Raw genomic sequence first — 19,168 nt, 5'->3', positions numbered from 1 at the left:
CTGAATTCCTGGGTGTCTCTTCCCCTCCCTGAAATAATGTATAAAACTTGCTTGCTGAAGTTCGGGGCTCTTGGCTACCTCCTTGCCTTGAGCCCGCTCGCGAGTGTAATAAACTTTTTCTTCTGTTTTACCCACACACTTGGGTCTAGAGTCTTAGTGGTGCGCCCTCGGTCAACAGTATTAATTTACTGTATCACTTTGCATATCGCAGCCTTACCCCACTCTCCTTTAAGATTCAGCAAAAATTTTAATGTGGAAGAATAAAAAGTGGTTTCGATCCTCTCTCTCAAGAGTATCAGATTTCTGAAAATTGCTGACACAAAACACTTTCGGAACCAAATTTAAAATAAAAGCACTGAATATGCAAATAAGGCACAAAGCCAACCTATAGAAATAAACTAAAAAAATAAAGAATTAACATGGTCCCTTGTTTAATTTTAGACTTTAGTCTTGCATTCCTGCTCTTTTCTGGTCAACGAGCAACTCTGACCCCAGTCTGTAGATGCACACCTGGACCAACAAACAACTAGCTACTTATCAAACCTCATTTTTTGGGCAAAGTCTATTCAGACATGCTCACCCCACCCCCATCCTGTTCTACTTCACTGTCAGAAGGAAATGAAGCCACAACTAGAACAAAAAGAGCTCTAACACCTTTTGTCCCCTGCCTCCTCCCTCCTTTCTCACTGAGCTCCCCATGTAGAACCACTTCACGTCAGCTGGGCTCTAGTGTGACATCCCTGCCTGTCTGAGGGAGGAATTATGAGCAGGGCCTGCAAGTGCAGGCAAGTGACACCTAGAAGCCACACGCTTCTGTAAGTACCAGTTCTGCACAAGACCCAAGCCAGAGCAATGGCATTGTCACTGGAAGAATTCGTCCATTCCCTTGACCTCAGGACCCTCCCCAGGGTCCTAGAAATTCAGTCAGGCATCTACATAGAAGGTAAGCATTTTCCTATCTTTTCGCTGGCTAGAAGTGCTTATAAAGTTTGTACTCTTGGGAATTGGAAGAAATTTTAATAGAATATATATGAGTTCTGTTAAAGGAAAGGTTATAATGTAATTTACTAGCCAGTGGTCAAGACTCAAAAGTGTTGAAGGAGAGAGAAACCAGCTAGGATGCTGGGGTGAATAGGGGAAAGGAATTGAGTGAAGTTTCTTGAACTTTCCATAGGCCTCCAAATATAGTAGCTCAATGTGAATGGTGAATTATTTCTGCCTTTTCTTGGAAATTGGTCATAATGCAAGAGGAAAAAGTTAAGTTATCTACATTTATGTTTCTAGAATATGAAAACTAAAATTTAGTTTTTCTAAAACAGAAGTAACTATTAAAAGGACAGTGTTTAGAAAGAATAATTCACCAAACTTCTAACCGCTTCTCAGTGTTGCCTATGCCAGCACTTCTTGCACTCTTTCTGTAGGGGACGAACTCCTAATTCTTTCAATAATGACATTCTTATTTCAAGTTATAGAAATTAATGTTTTCTAATCACAAGATAATTTTTAAGAATTTACATTGAAAAGTCAGACTTCAGTTCAGGTTATGATTAATAAGTTAATGTGTTCTGTTGTAGCTTACTATGTTAATTCAGCAAAAGAATGTTAAAGCCTAGAGATTCTGCATTCCCTAGATTCTTTAAGCAGTAGTTTACACTCATGCAAGAAAAAGAGACATTTTCTAGGCAAATATGTTTCTGCTCATAATAGTGGTAAAATCGAGGCAGTAATAAAATTAGATAAAGGAAAACTACTGGAAAAATAACAAATATTCGTAGGCAAATCTTTTCTGTTCATAGACAAAAGAATGTTTTAGATATAAAATAAAACAAAGATTGACAAATGTCAGATGTAACACACACACCTATTGGTGCAAACTATCATCAGCTTAATATTGACTTTTGTTTAATTCATTTGTAAACTGATTATTTAAAATAAAATGTTATTTTTCCATATATGTAGCATTATGAAACATAACTCATTTTCATAAGTCAGCCCCAAATCACTTTTTTGTCTCATCGTTTGTGCTGTGGAAGCTTTGCATAGAAAATCTAACTTCATGTCTAGTTTACAAAGATTTTTTTAAATGTAATTTTATATCAATTTTTCTGTTTTATATCTTATATCTAGTCTTTAATCCACTTGGAGGACACTTTGCTCTGAGGTGCAGAGGGTCCCGTTTTACTTTTTTTTCCATATAATAAACCTGATTTCTTACTACTATTTACTAACTAGCCATTCTTTCTCCATTGATTTGTGTCACTACTTTTAAGTTATATTTAAACTTGCATCTGGATTATGTTGCCTCTGAAATATCACTTCTTTTCCATTAGTCTGCTTTTCTTGCAATTACACCAAAATCACTCTATTTTTGTAACTATGGATTTGAAATGTGTTAATATGTAGTTCATATATAGACCAATCCCTGTTTTTGCTCATTTTTTCTGAGTTCACTTAGCTATTCATAGACTTTTCAAATGTTTTAAAGAAATCAATTTGTTTCTTAAGAAATTCAACTAAAATTTGTGTTGGATTATATTGATTTTGTAGATTAATTTGGGAAGATAGAATCTTACAAAAGAACATATTATGTCTCCCTCTTCATTGTTTAACATTTTACTACGATATACTTTAATTAAGAGAAATATGTGTTTACTTAGGTACATTTTTACAAAGTAAGCACATTTATGTAACCACCACCCTGGTCAAGAATAAAATTTACAAGTATTCATCTGTACCTTTTCTCAATCATTATCTATCACCTTCTCCAAAGATAGTCATTATTATGACTTTTGTCCATTTATAAACTTTATATGCATGGAAAATTATAGCATATATCCTTTCCTGATTGGCATATGTACTCAACATTATCTTTTAAAACTTAATTCATGATGTTCCATATAGTTCATTTCTTCCAGTATGTATAATATTCCATTGAATACCACGATTTATTTATTCATTCTGCTGTTAATGGACCTTTGAATTATTCTCAGTTTTGAGTTGTTACCAGTAATGTCATCATGAACATTTTTGCACAAGTGTGTTCACATGTATATGTATTCACGTGGGTGTATAAGTAAGTGAAATTGTCATATCATATGGTATTTGTATTTTCAGCCTTGGAGAATAATGAGAAACCAGTTTCCCTAGTAGTATACAAATTTACATTCTCACCAGCAGTATATGAGAGTTTCAATTAATCTATGTCTCTAGTGACCCTTGATGTTATCAGTCTTCATAATTTTAGTTATTCTAGAGTATAGTTTATATTTCTGTGGTGACTAATGAGATTAAGCACCTTTTCGTGTTTACTGGCCTTTTAAAGATGCTGTTTTAGGAAAACATTGCTTATGTGTCTTGCTCCTTTCACCACTGGATTTTATAAACTTTTTTACTGATTGGGCAAAATATGTGCATATTGGGATTCCTAATCCTTTGTCAGTTACCTGTGTTGTGAATATCCATCTCAGTCTATAACTTAATGTTTCTTTATTTAAAATGATGTCTTGGAAGTTTTAATTTTAATGGTAGTATAGTCAGTTTATAATTTATTTTTTGATATGTTGTCAAATAAATTTTACTTTATCTTAAGTTCATGAAGATGTGCTCTTTTTTTCAGGGTTTTTAATTTCTTTTTTAAAATTATAGTTTACATCCAATATTATTTTGCATTACTTCCAGGTATACAGCATAGTGGTTAAACAATCCTATACGTTACATACTAGTGCCCCCCAGTAGTCAATATTATTGACTATATTCTCTATGCTGTACTTTATATCCCCATAACAATTGTGTGACTACCAGTTTGTACTTCTCAATCCCTTTACCTTTTCAACCAGTCCCCCATCCCGAGTCCCATCTGCAACCATAAGCCTGATCTTTGTATCTATGAACGTGTTTCTCTTTTGTTTGTTTATTTATTTCGCTCTTCGTATTCCTCATATAAGTGAAATCATATGGCATTTGTCTTTCTCTGACTTTTTTCACGTAGCATAATATCCGCTAGGCCCATTCATGTTGTTACAAATGGTAAGATTTCATTCTTTTGTTATGGCCAAGTAATGTTTCATTGTATATTTATATGACCACTTTGTTATCCACTCGTCTGTTGATGGACACTTCGGTTGTTTCTGTAACTTAGCTATTGTAAACAATGATGTAGTGAACATAAGGGTGCATATAATCTTTCAAATTAGCTTTTGGGTTTTTTTTAAGCTATATTCCCAGAACTGAAATTGCTGTGTCATGAGCCAATTCATTTTAAATTCTTTGAGAATCCTCCAAACTTTTTCATAATGGCTGCACCAATCTGCATTCCCACCAAAAGTGCACAAAGGTTTTCTTTTCTTCATATCCTCACCAGCATTTGCTGTTTGTTGATTTATTGATGATAGCCATTCTAAAAGGTGTGAGGTGATATCTCATTGTGGTTTTAATTTGCATTTCTCTGGTGATTAGTGACATTGATCATCTTTTCATATGCCTGTTGGCCATCTGTCCTTTTTTGTAGAAGTGTCTACTCAAGCCTTCTGCCCATTTTTTTAATTGAATTGTGTGTTTTTCTTGAGTTGTATGAAGTCTTTATTATAATAAATCTCAGATATTAACCCTTTATCAAATGTATTATTGGAGAATATTCTTACATTCAGTAGGTTGTCTTTTTGTTTTATTGATGGTTTTCTTTTTTGTGCCAAAACTTTTTAGTTTGCTGTAGTCCCATTTGTTTATTTTTGAAGATATTTTCTTATATTGTCTTTTAGAGATTCTATTTGCTTATTGCTTACTCTCAAGATCTGCAATCTACCTAGAACTAACCTTTTATTTTATTTTTTAATATGGCTTGAGGTTGAGATCAATGTTTATTTCTTTTTTCTGTGGAGCCAATTGTTACATTGATTTTTGTTGAAAAACTGCCCTTTTTCTTTTCTCTTACTGTGTTATATTTGCCAGAAACAGTGTCTATAAATGTCTATGTCTCTTACCACAGCCTCTATTCTGTCCCATTCATATAATCACTATCCTTATATCAATTATATCCTGTCTTTATTAATGTACCGATATAATGTAAAACTTATATATAATAATATGCTAGAAAGCTATAGTTCTCAAAGTTGGTTGCACGTTAGAAATATAGGGGAAGTATTAAAAATATAGATACCTGGCTCTCTCCTCCAATCATAAGAATTTAATTATGTAGAATATAAGGCATTATTACCATGAGGTTTTTAAAATCTCCCTGATGATTGTGACATGCAGCCAAAATGGAGAACTGCTAATTCTCTACTATAGAATAAGTTTTCCTAATTTATTACTTCTCTTCAAGTTTGGCAGCTTGAATTTTTTATACACATTTTAGAATTATCAACTTCTACAAAAGTTCACTTGGCATTCTGATTAACAGTGTGCTGGTTTGGAAAGAATTGGCAGCATTTTAAATTGTCTTCTGATCCATGAACTTTGTGTAGCCATTCAGTTATATGTATCTTTTTCCTTCTATTATCTTCTTTATGGAGTTCTTGCACATATTTTTCTGATTCATTATGAATTATTTTTTAAATTTCATTTTAAATGGTATCTTTTTAAGCTTTTGTATTTTTTATCATGCTTGTTGAATTCTAAGAATATATTTTTAGGTTATTTTGAATTTGTTTTGTATACATTCATGTTTTCTGTGAATATTGGTGGATATTATTGTTTTCAATAATTGTACTTTTTGTTTTTCTTCAGTAAAAGATCTGACTAGTGCTTTTAAAATAATTTTGAATACAAAAAATGATAAAGAAGCTTCTCATTCACAACCCCAGAAAATTTCAATAATTCATCTTTAAATTTAATTATGACTTTCATTTATTAAATAATAGTCTTCTCATCCATGGATAATTTATCTCTTTAAAAAACATACACACAGCCCTGGCCAGTTGGCTCAGCGGTAGAGCGTCGGCCTAGCGTGTGGAGGACCCGGGTTCGATTCCCGGCCAGGGCACACAGGAGAAGCGCCCATTTGCTTCTCCACCCCTCCGCCGCGCTTTCCTCTCTGTCTCTCTCTTCCCCTCCCGCAGCTAAGGCTCCATTGGAGCAAAGATGGCCCGGGCACTGGGGATGGCTCTGTGGCCTCTGCCTCAGGCACTAGAGTGACTCTGGTCGCAACATGACGACGCCCTGGAGGGGCAGAGCATCGCCCCCTGGTGGGCAGAGCTTCGCCCCATGGTGGGCGTGCCGGGTGGATCCTGGTCGGGCGCATGTGGGAGTCTGTCTGACTGTCTCTCCCTGTTTCCAGCTTCAGAAAAATGAAAAAAAAAAAAAAACAACAAAAAAAAACCATACACACAAAAAAACTCATCTGTAGATAATGTAGAATTTACTAAACTGTTTCCTTAGAGGTCTTGTGTATCCTAGACAAGTTCCTAGAATGCACACAGCTACATATATGTATGTGTATATATATTGCTATATTGACTGATAATCATATTTCTCTTTCTTTTCTAACTTGTTATCACTGAAGTGGGAAATGCAAGTAAATAACAGCAGTATTGATGAACTCCTATTCATTCGAATTACTTATCCTTTTGGTTTCATTAGTTTTCCCAACTACGTATCGATGTCATTAGAATATATCAAGAATTGTGTCTTTTCCTCACTATATTTTACAACAGTTTGTTTTTTCTTACGTTTGTATTATAACCCATGACCTCAAGTACTATGTTAAGCAATTACAAGAATCCTCATCTTATTCCTAATTGTAAAGATAAATGCATCTAAAATGTCTCCATTAAATATAAATTTCTAAAATCGGTATTTAGCCTACCCTAAATCAATGAAATTCCAATCTATTCTTTGCTTTCTAGATGTTTTTTACTATACAGCTATCAAACTTAATAATTGTTCATCATTGATTAAGCTAATAATGTGCTTTGGTTTTCTTAGTCTGTGAGAGTAAATTATTTTTAAAGATTTTTTTTTTTTTTTTTGGCCCTGGCTGGTTGGCTCAGCGGTAGAGTGTCGGCCTGGCGTGCGGGGGACCCGGGTTCGATTCCCGGCCAGGCACATAGGAGAAGCGCCCATTTGCTTCTCCACCCCCCCTCCTTCTTCTCTGTCTCTCTCTTCCCCTCCCACAGCCAAGGCTCCATTGGAGCAAAGATGGCCTGGGCGCTGGGGATGGCTCCTTGGCCTCTGCCCCAGGCGCTAGAATGGCTCTGGTCGCTACAGAGCGACGCCCCGGAGGGGCAGAGCATCGCCCCCTGGTGGGCGTGCAGGGTGGATCCCGGTCGGGCGCATGCGGGTGTCTGTCTGACTGTCTCTCCCCGTTTCCAGCTTCAGAAAAATACAAAAAAAAAAAAAAATTAAAAAAAAAATTTTTTTTAGTTGAAGGCTTATTTTACATTATATATATTTTTACAGTACAATTTAGAAGTTTGATATATTTAAAATTTTGTATTTAATCATAATTGAAATGAGATAATACACTTATCTGTTAGATAACACTAACTTCCTAAAATTAACTATATAGATTTTGTTGTTTTTAACTTTCTGAGGTAGTATGCCCATAAAAAGAAGTAAGAAAGTAATTTTTAATCTCTTCTTTATAATTTTGTAGAATTCTCCTGGAAGAATAACTAAACCTGAAATGGTTTGGAGGGAAATCAGAATTTGATTTTGTTATTATTTCTTGTTTTGTTTCTTTCATTGATTTCTTATTTGATCTTTACTATCCCATTATGATTCTCTATTTCCTCTCTTTCTCTTATTTTTAACTTGTAGGTTAAATAGGACAGCAATTAAAAAACATTTGTTGATTATGATAAATGTGTAAAAACTGTATTTTCCCTCTAAATATATTTTAACTATTTCCCATAAATTTTGCTATGTAATATTTTTTTCTATTACTCAGTTCAAATAGAATTTATTATTTTTCAACCCAATGGTTATTTATTTTATTTATGTATTGATAACATGGAATTTTCTTCAGCTATTTTTTTTTTTTTGCTTTATTTGATCATTTTATTGTGTGTTGTTAGAGAACAGTAGTCTGTATTGTATTGTTTCTTTCTAATTGGTTGAGGTCTTTGTTTCATGTCATGAACTGTATCCTAAATGAAAATATTTAATATGTGCTTTAAAAAAAAGGCATATATTTTGTTGTTTGGTATATCTTTCTATATATACCAAATCGCTTGAGTTTTCAATTATTTGTTCAGATCTTGCTCTCACTGTTTAGTTATTTATTTTTTGTCTGCTTTACCTATCAGTTTCTGTTAGTGTTATTTAAAAATCATCTTTCAGGATTTATTCACTTATCTGGTTCACTCCTCATTTTTGTGTTTTGTTTGATCGTACTTTTGAGGTTCTTGTTGCATGTGCTTATGTTATTGAGGATTAGATCCTCTTACTCTATTATTATCATCCTTTTTCCTTTGTAATTTTTTCACTAAGTTCTAGGTTATTAGACAATATGATATATTATTAATCTGGTTTTCTCTTGGAGCATCTTTTTCAAAGCATTTATTTAAAAAATTTTTGGGTCTTGCTTAATGTATAAGAAAAGATATTCTGTTATAAAGTAGTGTACCTTAATTCTGTGGGTTACGTAGAGACACCAAGGCAGGATATATAAGAATTTTTAGGAAGAGATTTATTAATAAGCTGGCTACATATGACGTATATGGGGTATAGCTGACCCAAATTGCATCACCACAAATATAGCTCTGAGGCTGGTTATATAGACATGATCACATACAGGTTGAGGGAGCTTGACACAATAGTTAATTACTAACAAGTTTGCAACATTCATTTATTCTATAGGATCTATTGAAAGGAAAAAATATTTCTACATATTAAAACTTATAAGGTAACACAATAGCGAAAAAATGTCATTTTACATATCAACACAGTAATGATAAAAAATGTCATTTTACATATCAAAGACATTATAAATCTTTTAGTGTCTACCCCCCATCTCTTTGTCTAGAGCAGGGGTAGTCAACCTTTTTGTACCTACCGCCCACTTTTGTATCTCTGTTAGTAGTAAAATTTTTAACCACCCACCAGTTCCACAGTAATGGTGATTTATAAAGTAGGGAATTAATTTACTTTATAGAATTTATAAAGCAGAGTTACAGCAAGTTAAAGTATATAATAATAATTACTTACCAAGTACTTTATGTTGGATTTTTGCTAAGTTTGGCAAAATAAATCTTTATAAAACAACTTATTATAGTTAAATCTATCTTTTTATTTATACTTTGGTTGCTCCACTACTGCCCGCCATGAAAGCTGGAATGCCCACTAGTGTGGGCGGTAGGGACCAGGTTGACTACCACTGGTCTAGAGGTATATGTTACTCTCAGGACTCCAGGAGGGGAGTAAGAGCTAAAATCAGTGTAGGATATGTAAACATTGTTTCCCAAAAGGATCCCATTGAAGAAGAAAGAAAGTTCTTCAGATAACCTTTATTCTTTCAGAGAACTATAGTTAAACTATGACTAGATGACCCAGTTGTCCTTGTAAGCCAGGAAGCTCCCACATTCTTCTCCCTCCATTCTCTAAAGAAAGGAGGGGGCAAGAAGCCTGACTTTTCCTCTTTAAAATGGCATTGCCAATACTAAGTTTTACAGTTCTTTGGCACCTTATCACAATTCTTCATCTTCTTTTTGCTTTTTGTATCAGTGCAGGCAGCGGATCCAGGTTTTGCCCATCCTGTGGTGATGATCTCATGACAGAGGGTTTTGGGGAAAGGAGCTTTGAGGGAACTCGAGAAAATGAAGGCATTTAAAGTTCTGTGATACTAGATTGAGTGCCCCCAGTTTATAAGTACAGTGATATAGGAAGCCTAGCATCAATAACATGTTGCCCAAGCAGTTATTAAATTGTCCTGTTGATATGAAGCATAGGACTGGGGTTATAAACTCAGATCCTTGCTTCCTGGTTGTTAAAAATGAGGGATGATTCCATGGTCAACTTACAACATTCAAAATCTGCTTTGTCCCTCTCCAGAAAAACAGATTTCACCATAAACACGAAGGTTGATGTTAAGGTTAATTGAACTATTGTATATAAAATATTTAGCAAAATAACTGACCTATTGAAATCTCGCCATAAATCTTAAGTTTTATTATTATGATTCTAATAATGTTGACATATTATGTAGAAAACTGAGAAACCATTCCTAAAAAATTAAAACTAATTAAAGTTCTACTACTGCTACATACTCCATCATAAACTAAATTTGGAGAAAAAAATATTAAAAGTTAAAATATTAACAATAAAAGTACTAAAAAAAACATAGAAAAATATTCAACTAGGTACTTTAAAGAGTGAAAATATTAAACTTATAAAATAAAAACTACCTTATTTTTTTAAAAAGCCTAAAATTAATGTGGATGAAAGTCAAACTGCAATATGGGAGAATTGTCACAATATATACAACAGACAGAATTAAATATCTAAGTGTATAAAGAATCACTAAATAACAATAAATAAAAATGCTTGTAAATTTTTAAAATTAGACTATATATATATATATAAAGGCCATTTTTATGCCAGACTCATATTAAATGTTTTTTAAATTTTCTAATAATAAGTAATCACTTTTTAAGTCACAGATTACAAAAGATTCACAAAACCCAATGTCATGAACATATTAAAATGAGGAGAAGCACAATTGTTGGATATACAAACTGTTACAGACTCTCTAGGTATCAACTGGGGAGCAATATGCCTCAATATAAAACATGTGCATATACATCTAACCTCTAGAAATTAACTTAAAATATAATTACTAAAAAGAAAAATAATGATTATGCGAGAACGCTCAGAGCAGCATCAAGTGAATCTCAGCATGGAATAGCTTATATAAAGTACAATAGCTTATATAAAGTACACTATCAAGCAGTATTCAAGGGGTTAAAATTACAGTGGGGAAAGAAAGCAAAGCCGGTACTCTATTGGAGCTTGTATTCCAGTAGATAGAACAAACAAAACACAAATGACAGATTTCAAATATATATAAGTGTCATGAAGAACTTGCTTGTTTTACTAAGCAAGGCAGTAAAGCAAGGCAGAAGGAAGAGATGACCTTTTGATAGGGTGATTAGGGACCAGAATAAACTGAGGAAATGAGCACTGAACATATCTGCAAGAAGAGCATTCCTGCTGAGGACAGAACAAGTGCAAATTGTATAGCAGTTGTACTTCATCTAATTAAGAGACAGGGAGGAGGCAAGAGGGGATGAAGCTTTGCAGTTGAGGGGGAAAGTGGTGGGAGACAAGGCTGGTGGGGAAGTACAGATTGCCTAGGCTTCGAAGGCCAAAGTAATACATAATTTGGTACAGAGGGAACATGAAGGGGCCTGAGAGATAAGCTGATCAAGAAAAACTACACTACAGAGATTTTTTTTTTTTTTTTTTTTTTTTTACAGAGACAGAAAGAGAGTCCGAGAGAGGGATAGACAGACAGGAATGGAGAGATGAGAAGCATCAATCATTAGTTTTTTGTTGCAACACCTTAGTTGTTCATTGATTGCTTTCTCGTATGTGCCTTGACCGCAGGCCTTCAACAGACCTAGTGACAACTTGATCGAGCCAGCGACCTTGGGTCCAAGCTGGTGACCTTGGGGGTCTCGAACCTGGGTCCTTCCACATCCCAGTTCGTCGCTGTATCCACTGCACCACCACCTGGCCAGGTCACTACAGAGATAATTTATGAACAAAGACCTGAATGTTGGAGAGTAGTCAGCCAAGATAAGATCTGGGAAATAAACAACTAGTGCGAACATCTAGAGACTAGAAGGAATTTAGTCTGTTTGAGAAAGAGAAAAATGTCCCTGTACCTCATACATACAGAAGAAAGCAGAGAAAAGAGTCTATGAGAAGAGGTCTAAGGAGTGAGCAAGAGCATTTAAAGCAGTTTAAATTTTATAAGAACCGCTATACAGAAGAATAAACTCAAAATGGATTAAAGACTTAAATATTAGACAAAAAATTATAAAAATCCTAGGAGAAAGCAAGGTGGTAAAGTCTTGGACATATATCAAAGCAATATTTTTTCAGGTATATTTTCTCAGACAAGGGAAATGAGAGAAAATATAAATAAATGGGGCTATATCAAACTAAAAAGATTTTGTACTGCTAAGAGAGTCATCAACAAAATGAAAAGAAAACCTACGGAATGGGAAAAAATTCACTGATACAGCTGATAAGAAGTTAATATCCAAATTTATAAAGAACTTTAAAAACTTAACACCAAAAAAACAAACAATCCAATTTAAAAATGGGCAAAGGATCTGAATAAACACTTCTCCAAAGATGACATACAGATTGCCAATAGACATATGAGAACATACTCAATGTCGTTAATCATCAGAGAAATGCAAATTAAAACCATACTGAAATATCACCACACACCTGTCAGAATGGCTACCGTCAATAAATCAACAAACAACAAATGCTGGTGACAATGTGGAAAAAAGGGATCCCTTGTGCTCTATTGGTGGAAATGCAGATTGGTATATAGTCACTGTGAAAAGCAGTATGAAGTTATCTCAAAAAGTTAAAAATGGAACTGCCTTTGGACCTAGCTATCCTGCTTTTAGGAATATATCCTAAGGATACCAAATCACTGATTCAAAAGAAGATATGCACCCCCATGTTTATTGGCAGCATTGTTCACAATAGCCAAAATCTAGAAACAGCCCTGGTGTCCATCAGTGGATGAGTGGATTAAAAAGCTATGGTATATATACATTATGGAATAATATGCATCCATGAAAATGAAGGAAATCTCACTTTTTGTGACAGAAGAGATAGTCATGCAGGTCATTATGCTAAGTGAAATAAGCCAATCAGAGTAAGTATCATATGAGATCACTCCTATGTGGAATCTAATAAAGAAAATGAACTAACAAGCAAAATAGAAACTGATTCATACATAGAGTGCAGGCTGATAATTGTTGGGGGGGAGTGTTTGGTATGGGGGATGGAGGGATAGAGAAGAAAAAGGAGGAAAAAAATACCTCATGAACCCAAAACAGCAGTGTGGAGTTTGCAGGGGTGGGACAGGAGGTGCAGGAAAGTACAGGGGTGATAAGTGGTGATGGGCAGAGAGCTTGTGTAAGAATTTTGTTCCTTTTTATTGCAAAAAGTATTTTATTATATAGATATCCTATATTTTATTTAAGATCAGTTAAAAAACACTTGTATGATTTCCCCTTTAAAGATATGAATAATGTACCATTTTACATTTCTACTTACAATACATTAGGACTCCAGTTTCTCTAAATCCTGACCAAAACTTGGTATTGTCAATCTTTTATATTATGGCCATTGGTATCTCATTGTAGATTTAATTTGCACTTCTTTAATAACAAATGATGTTGAGCATTTTTTCCTGTTCTTATTAGCAATTTATTTGTCTTTTAGACAAAAGTCTCTTCAAACCATTGGCCCATCTTTATTCATCTTATTGTTATTGAGTTATAAAAAGTATTTCTACATTCTGTATTCTGATACTTGATTTACACATTTTTTTCCCGGATATACAATTGCAAATATCTTCTTCCCTTCTGTGGCTTGGCTTTTCAATTTCTTAATATAGTCTTTTAAAGCAAAATGTTTTAAATTATTGTGAAATTCAATATACCAATCTTTTTCTTTTGTACTTATGTATGTTATCAGGTTCACAAAAATTTTCTCCTATGTTTAAAATGAGGGTGTCCCAGATCACCCCCAGTTTTGATGATTTTGAGGAAATACAGCATTCAGAAAAGCTGTTTTACTTACGGTTACGGTTTATTACAGAGAAAGGATATGGAATAAACTCAACAAAGGGATATGGCAGAGCCCATAAGAAATAAGCATATGCTGCAAGTTATTCTCTCCCAGTGGAGATATATGGGTAGTGCTTAAGTCCTCTGGCAATGATGCATCACAACACGGACAGAGTATTTCCAGTTAGGGAAACTCACTCATCCCTTTGGGTCTACAATTTTTATTGGAACAATGATATAGTTTTTGAATATTTGTGTAGCTGACCTTAGCTATTGAGTCTCCAGCCCTTTCACGAGTTCAGGTGATACACTGTGATTCATGACCATCAGGTGAACATAAAACAGGTATTCACCCTCAATCACATTGTTAGCATAAACCAGGGATCCCCAAACTTTTTACACAGGGGGCCAGTTCACCGTCCCTCAGTTCACCGTTGGAGGGCCGGACTATAAAAAAAACTATGAACAAATTCCTATGCACACTGCACATATCTTATTTTAAAGTAAAAAAACAAAATGGGAACAAATACAATATTTAAAATAAAGAACAAGTAAATTTAAATCAATAAACTGACCAGTATTTCAATGGGAACTATGCTCCTCTCATTGACCACAAATGAAAGAGGTGCCCCTTCTGGAAGTGTGGTGGAGGCTGGATAAATGGCCTCAGGGGGCCACATGCGGCCCACGGGCCGTAATTTGGGGACCCCTGGCATAAACTACGTGGTGTGGCCCAGGCTCTCAGATATATGATAACACTGTAATCTGGCAGGTTATTCCAAGGGTTTAGATGTTCTCTCTCAGGAGACTATCCAGGCTAGTCCTTTTTTTGAAATGTGCAGAGTTTGAATTCCCCAGCCCATAGAGTTAAAACTTCACTTCCCAGTTTTCTTTGAAAAAGTTTTATCTCTTATCTATAGATCTAATTTTTATTTGAGTTAGCCAGAATTTTCTAAAGTCTTAAATCCAAGTAATGAAAAAATTAACCAACTTTTTACAGTTTCTAAGCATGCTGGGGGCAACTCAGAACAGACTTCCTAGTTGAGAGAGGTGAGTGCGTTAACCACACACATATGTGGATCAATGGCTTTCCAAACTGAGAGAGCAACTTTATCAAAATGTTTATCAAAATGAGAGTGAGAAACCAGTGGGTTGGAAGGAGGGTGAGAGTGATCAGAAATGATAACAGTGAGGAAATGGTAGAGAACCATATATGGTCCTCTTGGACATTCAAAAAGTTTTACTTTTAAAAGAATGTGAAACTTAAGATATTAATCTAAATTAGCAAGAACAACTAAAACAATGATAGGTTTTTCTCTTCACTATGTATGTAGATACCATGAGCCATTTCTTTTAACTATTTATCAAGAAAAAAATGCTGATAAAACCACACCTATTTTACAGAAGTCAGAGTATAGTTTTGCCTAAATGAGCCATCAGTATAATCCTCAAAGTTTATCTTATATCAGTTTTTAAATACCATCATGAATTTCCCCTACTGAAAGGTAAGATTTTTAAGTACCGTGGTTTGAATATGTTAAATATTATATTTCATTTTCCTGCCAAAATATATAAGAATCATAGAAATTATTCCATGAAATTCTATATCTAACTCTCCTCATTTCTTCCCTATTTCTTTCTCCCTTTAAAAAAATAAAGTGTAATTCTTGCCCTTAAGTATTCTATAAGATAACAAAAGGAGATAGATTTTTTAAAAGTCATTATATAAGATATAATGTTAGGCCCTGGCCGGTTGGCTAAGTGGTAGAGCGTCGGCCTGGTGTGCGGAAGTCCCGGGTTCGATTCCCGGCCAGAGCACACAGGAGAAGCGCCCATCTGCTTCTCCACCCCTCCCCCTCTCCTTCCTCTCTGTCTCTCTCTTCCCCTCCTGCAGCTAAGGCTCCACTGGAGCAAAGTTGGCCTGGGCGCTGAGGATGGCTCCATGGCCTCTGCCTCAGGCGCTAGAATGGCTCTGGTTGCAACAGAGCAACGCCCCAGATGGGCAGAGCATCGCCCCCTGGTGGGCGTGCCAGGTGGATCCCGGTCGGGCGCATGCAGGAGTCTATCTGACTGCCTCCCCGTTTCCAGCTTCAGAAAAAAAAAAAAGATATAATGTTAAAGGTTCTTTAATAGACATAAACTGTTTCGAGAACACTGAGAAGAGCACAACTGACCACTCAAGTCAGAGGAAGCTTAGCAAGAGGTAGAGATGTTATTTTGCTGGGCCTTGCAGACTATTTAGAAGATTAGCAGGTAGATAAGAAAATTTTAGAATAAGAGAGAAGTATTTAGAAGGTTATATATGTTTGAAAAATTAAAATACATGTCCAAGAACAGCTCAGGGAATAGTAGGTAATTAGGCAAATTGTGGTCACATTTTATGTGGCTTCTGAACTATAAGGATATTAAATTTAGTCTGTAATTAATAAGAATCTATAAAAGGATATTATTTTATAATGTGCTTTTCCAGTTATAAAGGTAAAATGTGTTTATGGGTTAATAATTTAAAAATAAGAAGTTTTTGCCTGATAGTTGTTGGTTAGAGCATTGTGTCGATATGCCAAGACTGTGGGTTCGATCCCAGGGCAGGGCACATACAAAAATCAACCAAGAATGCATAAAAAGTGGAACAACAAACCAATGTCTCTGTGTCTTTCTCTCTCTCTCTCTCTCTCACACACACACACTCTCTCTCTCACTCTCTCTCTCTTTCTGTCTCCCTCTCCTTCTTTCCTCTTTCCTCTCACTGTAAAATTAATAAATTTAAAAATTATTTAATAAAGCCAAAGAATTTCTGAGATGTTTAAGGCAAAAAAAAAAAAAATCAGCTCAGATGAATAAATTAGGTTCTAGCAGAGATCCAGCAGATGGATTTGAATCAAACAGTAAGCAGCTAATAGCAGCTATTAATATAAGGGAAGAGGCAGAATCTATGGTCTTTTAGATAGAATCTTCTAAACTTTGCAGTTTCTGAGAAACAACTAGCAAGAGGGAGGAGATGATCATAGATTTGAAGTTTCTAGACTAAGTAAACGTAGTAGATGATAAAAAATATTATTTGAAAGAGTTACTACAAGGACACCCCCCCAACCCTGCTTTAAAGATTTTTATTTATTTTTATTCATTATAGAGAGGGGAGAGAGAGAGAGAGAGAGAGAGAGAGAGAGAGAGAGAAAAGGGGGGGAGGAGCAAAAAGCATCAACTCCCATATGTGCCTTGACCAGGCAAGCCCAGGGTTTTGAACCGGCAATAGAAGTACAATTCAGTTATATTCCAGTGAGTTTGAAGCTCCTATAGGACATTCAGATGCAAATGAGCATTAGACCACCAAAAATGTACTTCTGAAGTAAAAGGAGTAATAAACTTGTCACATTTAACATTACATATTTGTAAGTGGGTGAAATAAGTCTTATTTTATCAATTGCCTTATAGTACATGTGAGGAGAAATACAAGGATCTCAAAACACAGCAACATGGAAGATAAGGGTAGAGGAGAAACCTCTCAAAAAAATGTCTCTGTTTGAGAAGAAGCAGGAGAAAATGGGATAGTTTGTTGATGCAAAGAAATGACAGAGAGTAATAGGTTGTGAAAGTGTCAAGGATAAATATTTACTTTTAGCATATAATTGATGGTAGATTGTTAATTATGATTATTGCCCTATATATTGAAGGCTTATTGTGGGTCAGGCACTGTGTCATGCCTTTTGTATATAAATTTAGGTATGTGAGAATATATTATAATACATATAAAAATGTATTTTATATATTCACATATCTATAGATAAATTTTTGTGAATATATAACACAATTAAGCTACTTTATATATGCCTTTTTTAATACAAATTTAATATTCATATATATATACATTTAATTGTATTTAAATTATTTATCATTATATTTGTAAAGAAATTTAATTCCTGGCAATATCTTGTGAGATTATTATTATTTCTATTTTTAAAGTCACCAATTTGCATATCACCTATATATGCTCCAGGGATAAAATTTATAATAAAACTTATTCTTACTCTGCTCACCTGAAGAGTTTTTGAAATTCTATGGTAAATCATATCATTATAGAACCACTAATGTTTTTAAGAAATATTATAACAATTTACTACTGGCAATTTGACTACACAAATGGTTGCTAAAGTAAACATGGACAAGAAATTACTACTACTTACAAATTTTTATTGTATTTTAATAACTTATTACTGATTATAATTGCAATTTCATAAGTATGACATTGAAGTATTAACTTTAAAGCTGGTTGAATAAATATATTAAATAATGATGCTTAGTGAATTATGTATTATATGAACATGACTTTTATGGATTTGATGTATCTATGAGAGTTTATATGGCAACAAATTATGCCTATTTTAATGCCAACATAATTACTTTACGGCTAATTGAATTTAATTTTCTTGAGGCTTAATTTAATTAGTAGCATGATATTAAAATCAGGGCAAATTTGATAATTATAGCATTGAATTAAACATATATTTACTCATATTTCATAGGCTTTAAATATTCAGAAAAATGAAACATTTTTTTACTTTTTAAGATGTATTTACAATATTAATATTGGTTCATATAGACTCAAGAGGTATAAAATTATGTAAAAGTCTATTGAAATATGGCCCATCACATTTTTTTAAAAAGAAATTTCAGCTAAAAACACCAGAACAGCAGTATTTTTCTACATGAACATATATTTATAAAGATTTATTAAAGACAAACATTAACTCTCTATAATAGAATATTTCTACATGTTTACAACATATTCTGTTGAACTTTACAGATTGAGATTCAGGACAACCTAAATTCACAGATGTTAAAAATTGAAATCGTTTTATATCGAAGCTTTAAAATGAAATACAACTTGTTATATCCTAAATTTAAAATTGATGTTTTCTTTAATAAATTTAAATTTGCTCGGTTTGTGTCAGTACCATATGATTAGACATTAAAATGACTATCAGAATAAAATTTGGAATACTTAAATGTATATTTTCATTCAAAAAATATATATTGGAATCATTGATTTGGTAATATGCAAAAGTGACATTTGTGGCTACGTTTGTAAGACATAAACTTGTTTGAAATGATGTTAAATTTACTTCAGCTAATGTATAATTTGGCTCCTAGAATGCCTTTAGGCCATATACTACAGATCAATGTTACCTTTTCAATATAATTAAACATTGTGTTTTTAGAAATAAGAAGCAAAATATTTGAATTTTAAAAACAAAAAAATTTCATAAGTTTAGTGCATCGTTTGTGTGTGTGCTTGAATGCAATAGGTTCCCTAACATTTAGCTCAAGAAGGCTTTATTTTAAGAACAAGCAAAAGAAGCTCAACTAAGAATAATTTCAGCTACATTATTTTTAAAAACTGTAGAAAAAAATAA

The 19,168-nt window shown here is 33.9% G+C and overlaps 1 protein-coding gene across 1 annotated transcript in view; it reads left to right on the top strand.

Annotated features, from left to right (window-relative positions):
- Positions 1 to 694: 694 nt before the first annotated feature.
- THEMIS (thymocyte selection associated) overlaps positions 695 to 19,168 on the top strand; it is a 204,718-nt gene continuing 186,244 nt past the window's right edge. The window contains exon 1 of the mRNA XM_066248424.1: positions 695 to 943. Within this exon, the coding sequence (XP_066104521.1) occupies positions 853 to 943 (91 nt within the window). The 5' untranslated portion in view covers positions 695 to 852. The remainder of the gene's footprint in view (positions 944 to 19,168) is intronic.

Source organism: Saccopteryx bilineata, chromosome 12 (genome assembly GCF_036850765.1).
Source record: "Saccopteryx bilineata isolate mSacBil1 chromosome 12, mSacBil1_pri_phased_curated, whole genome shotgun sequence".
Taxonomy (NCBI): Eukaryota; Metazoa; Chordata; class Mammalia; order Chiroptera; family Emballonuridae; genus Saccopteryx; species Saccopteryx bilineata.
This window is presented reverse-complemented; position numbering and strand designations above follow the sequence as displayed.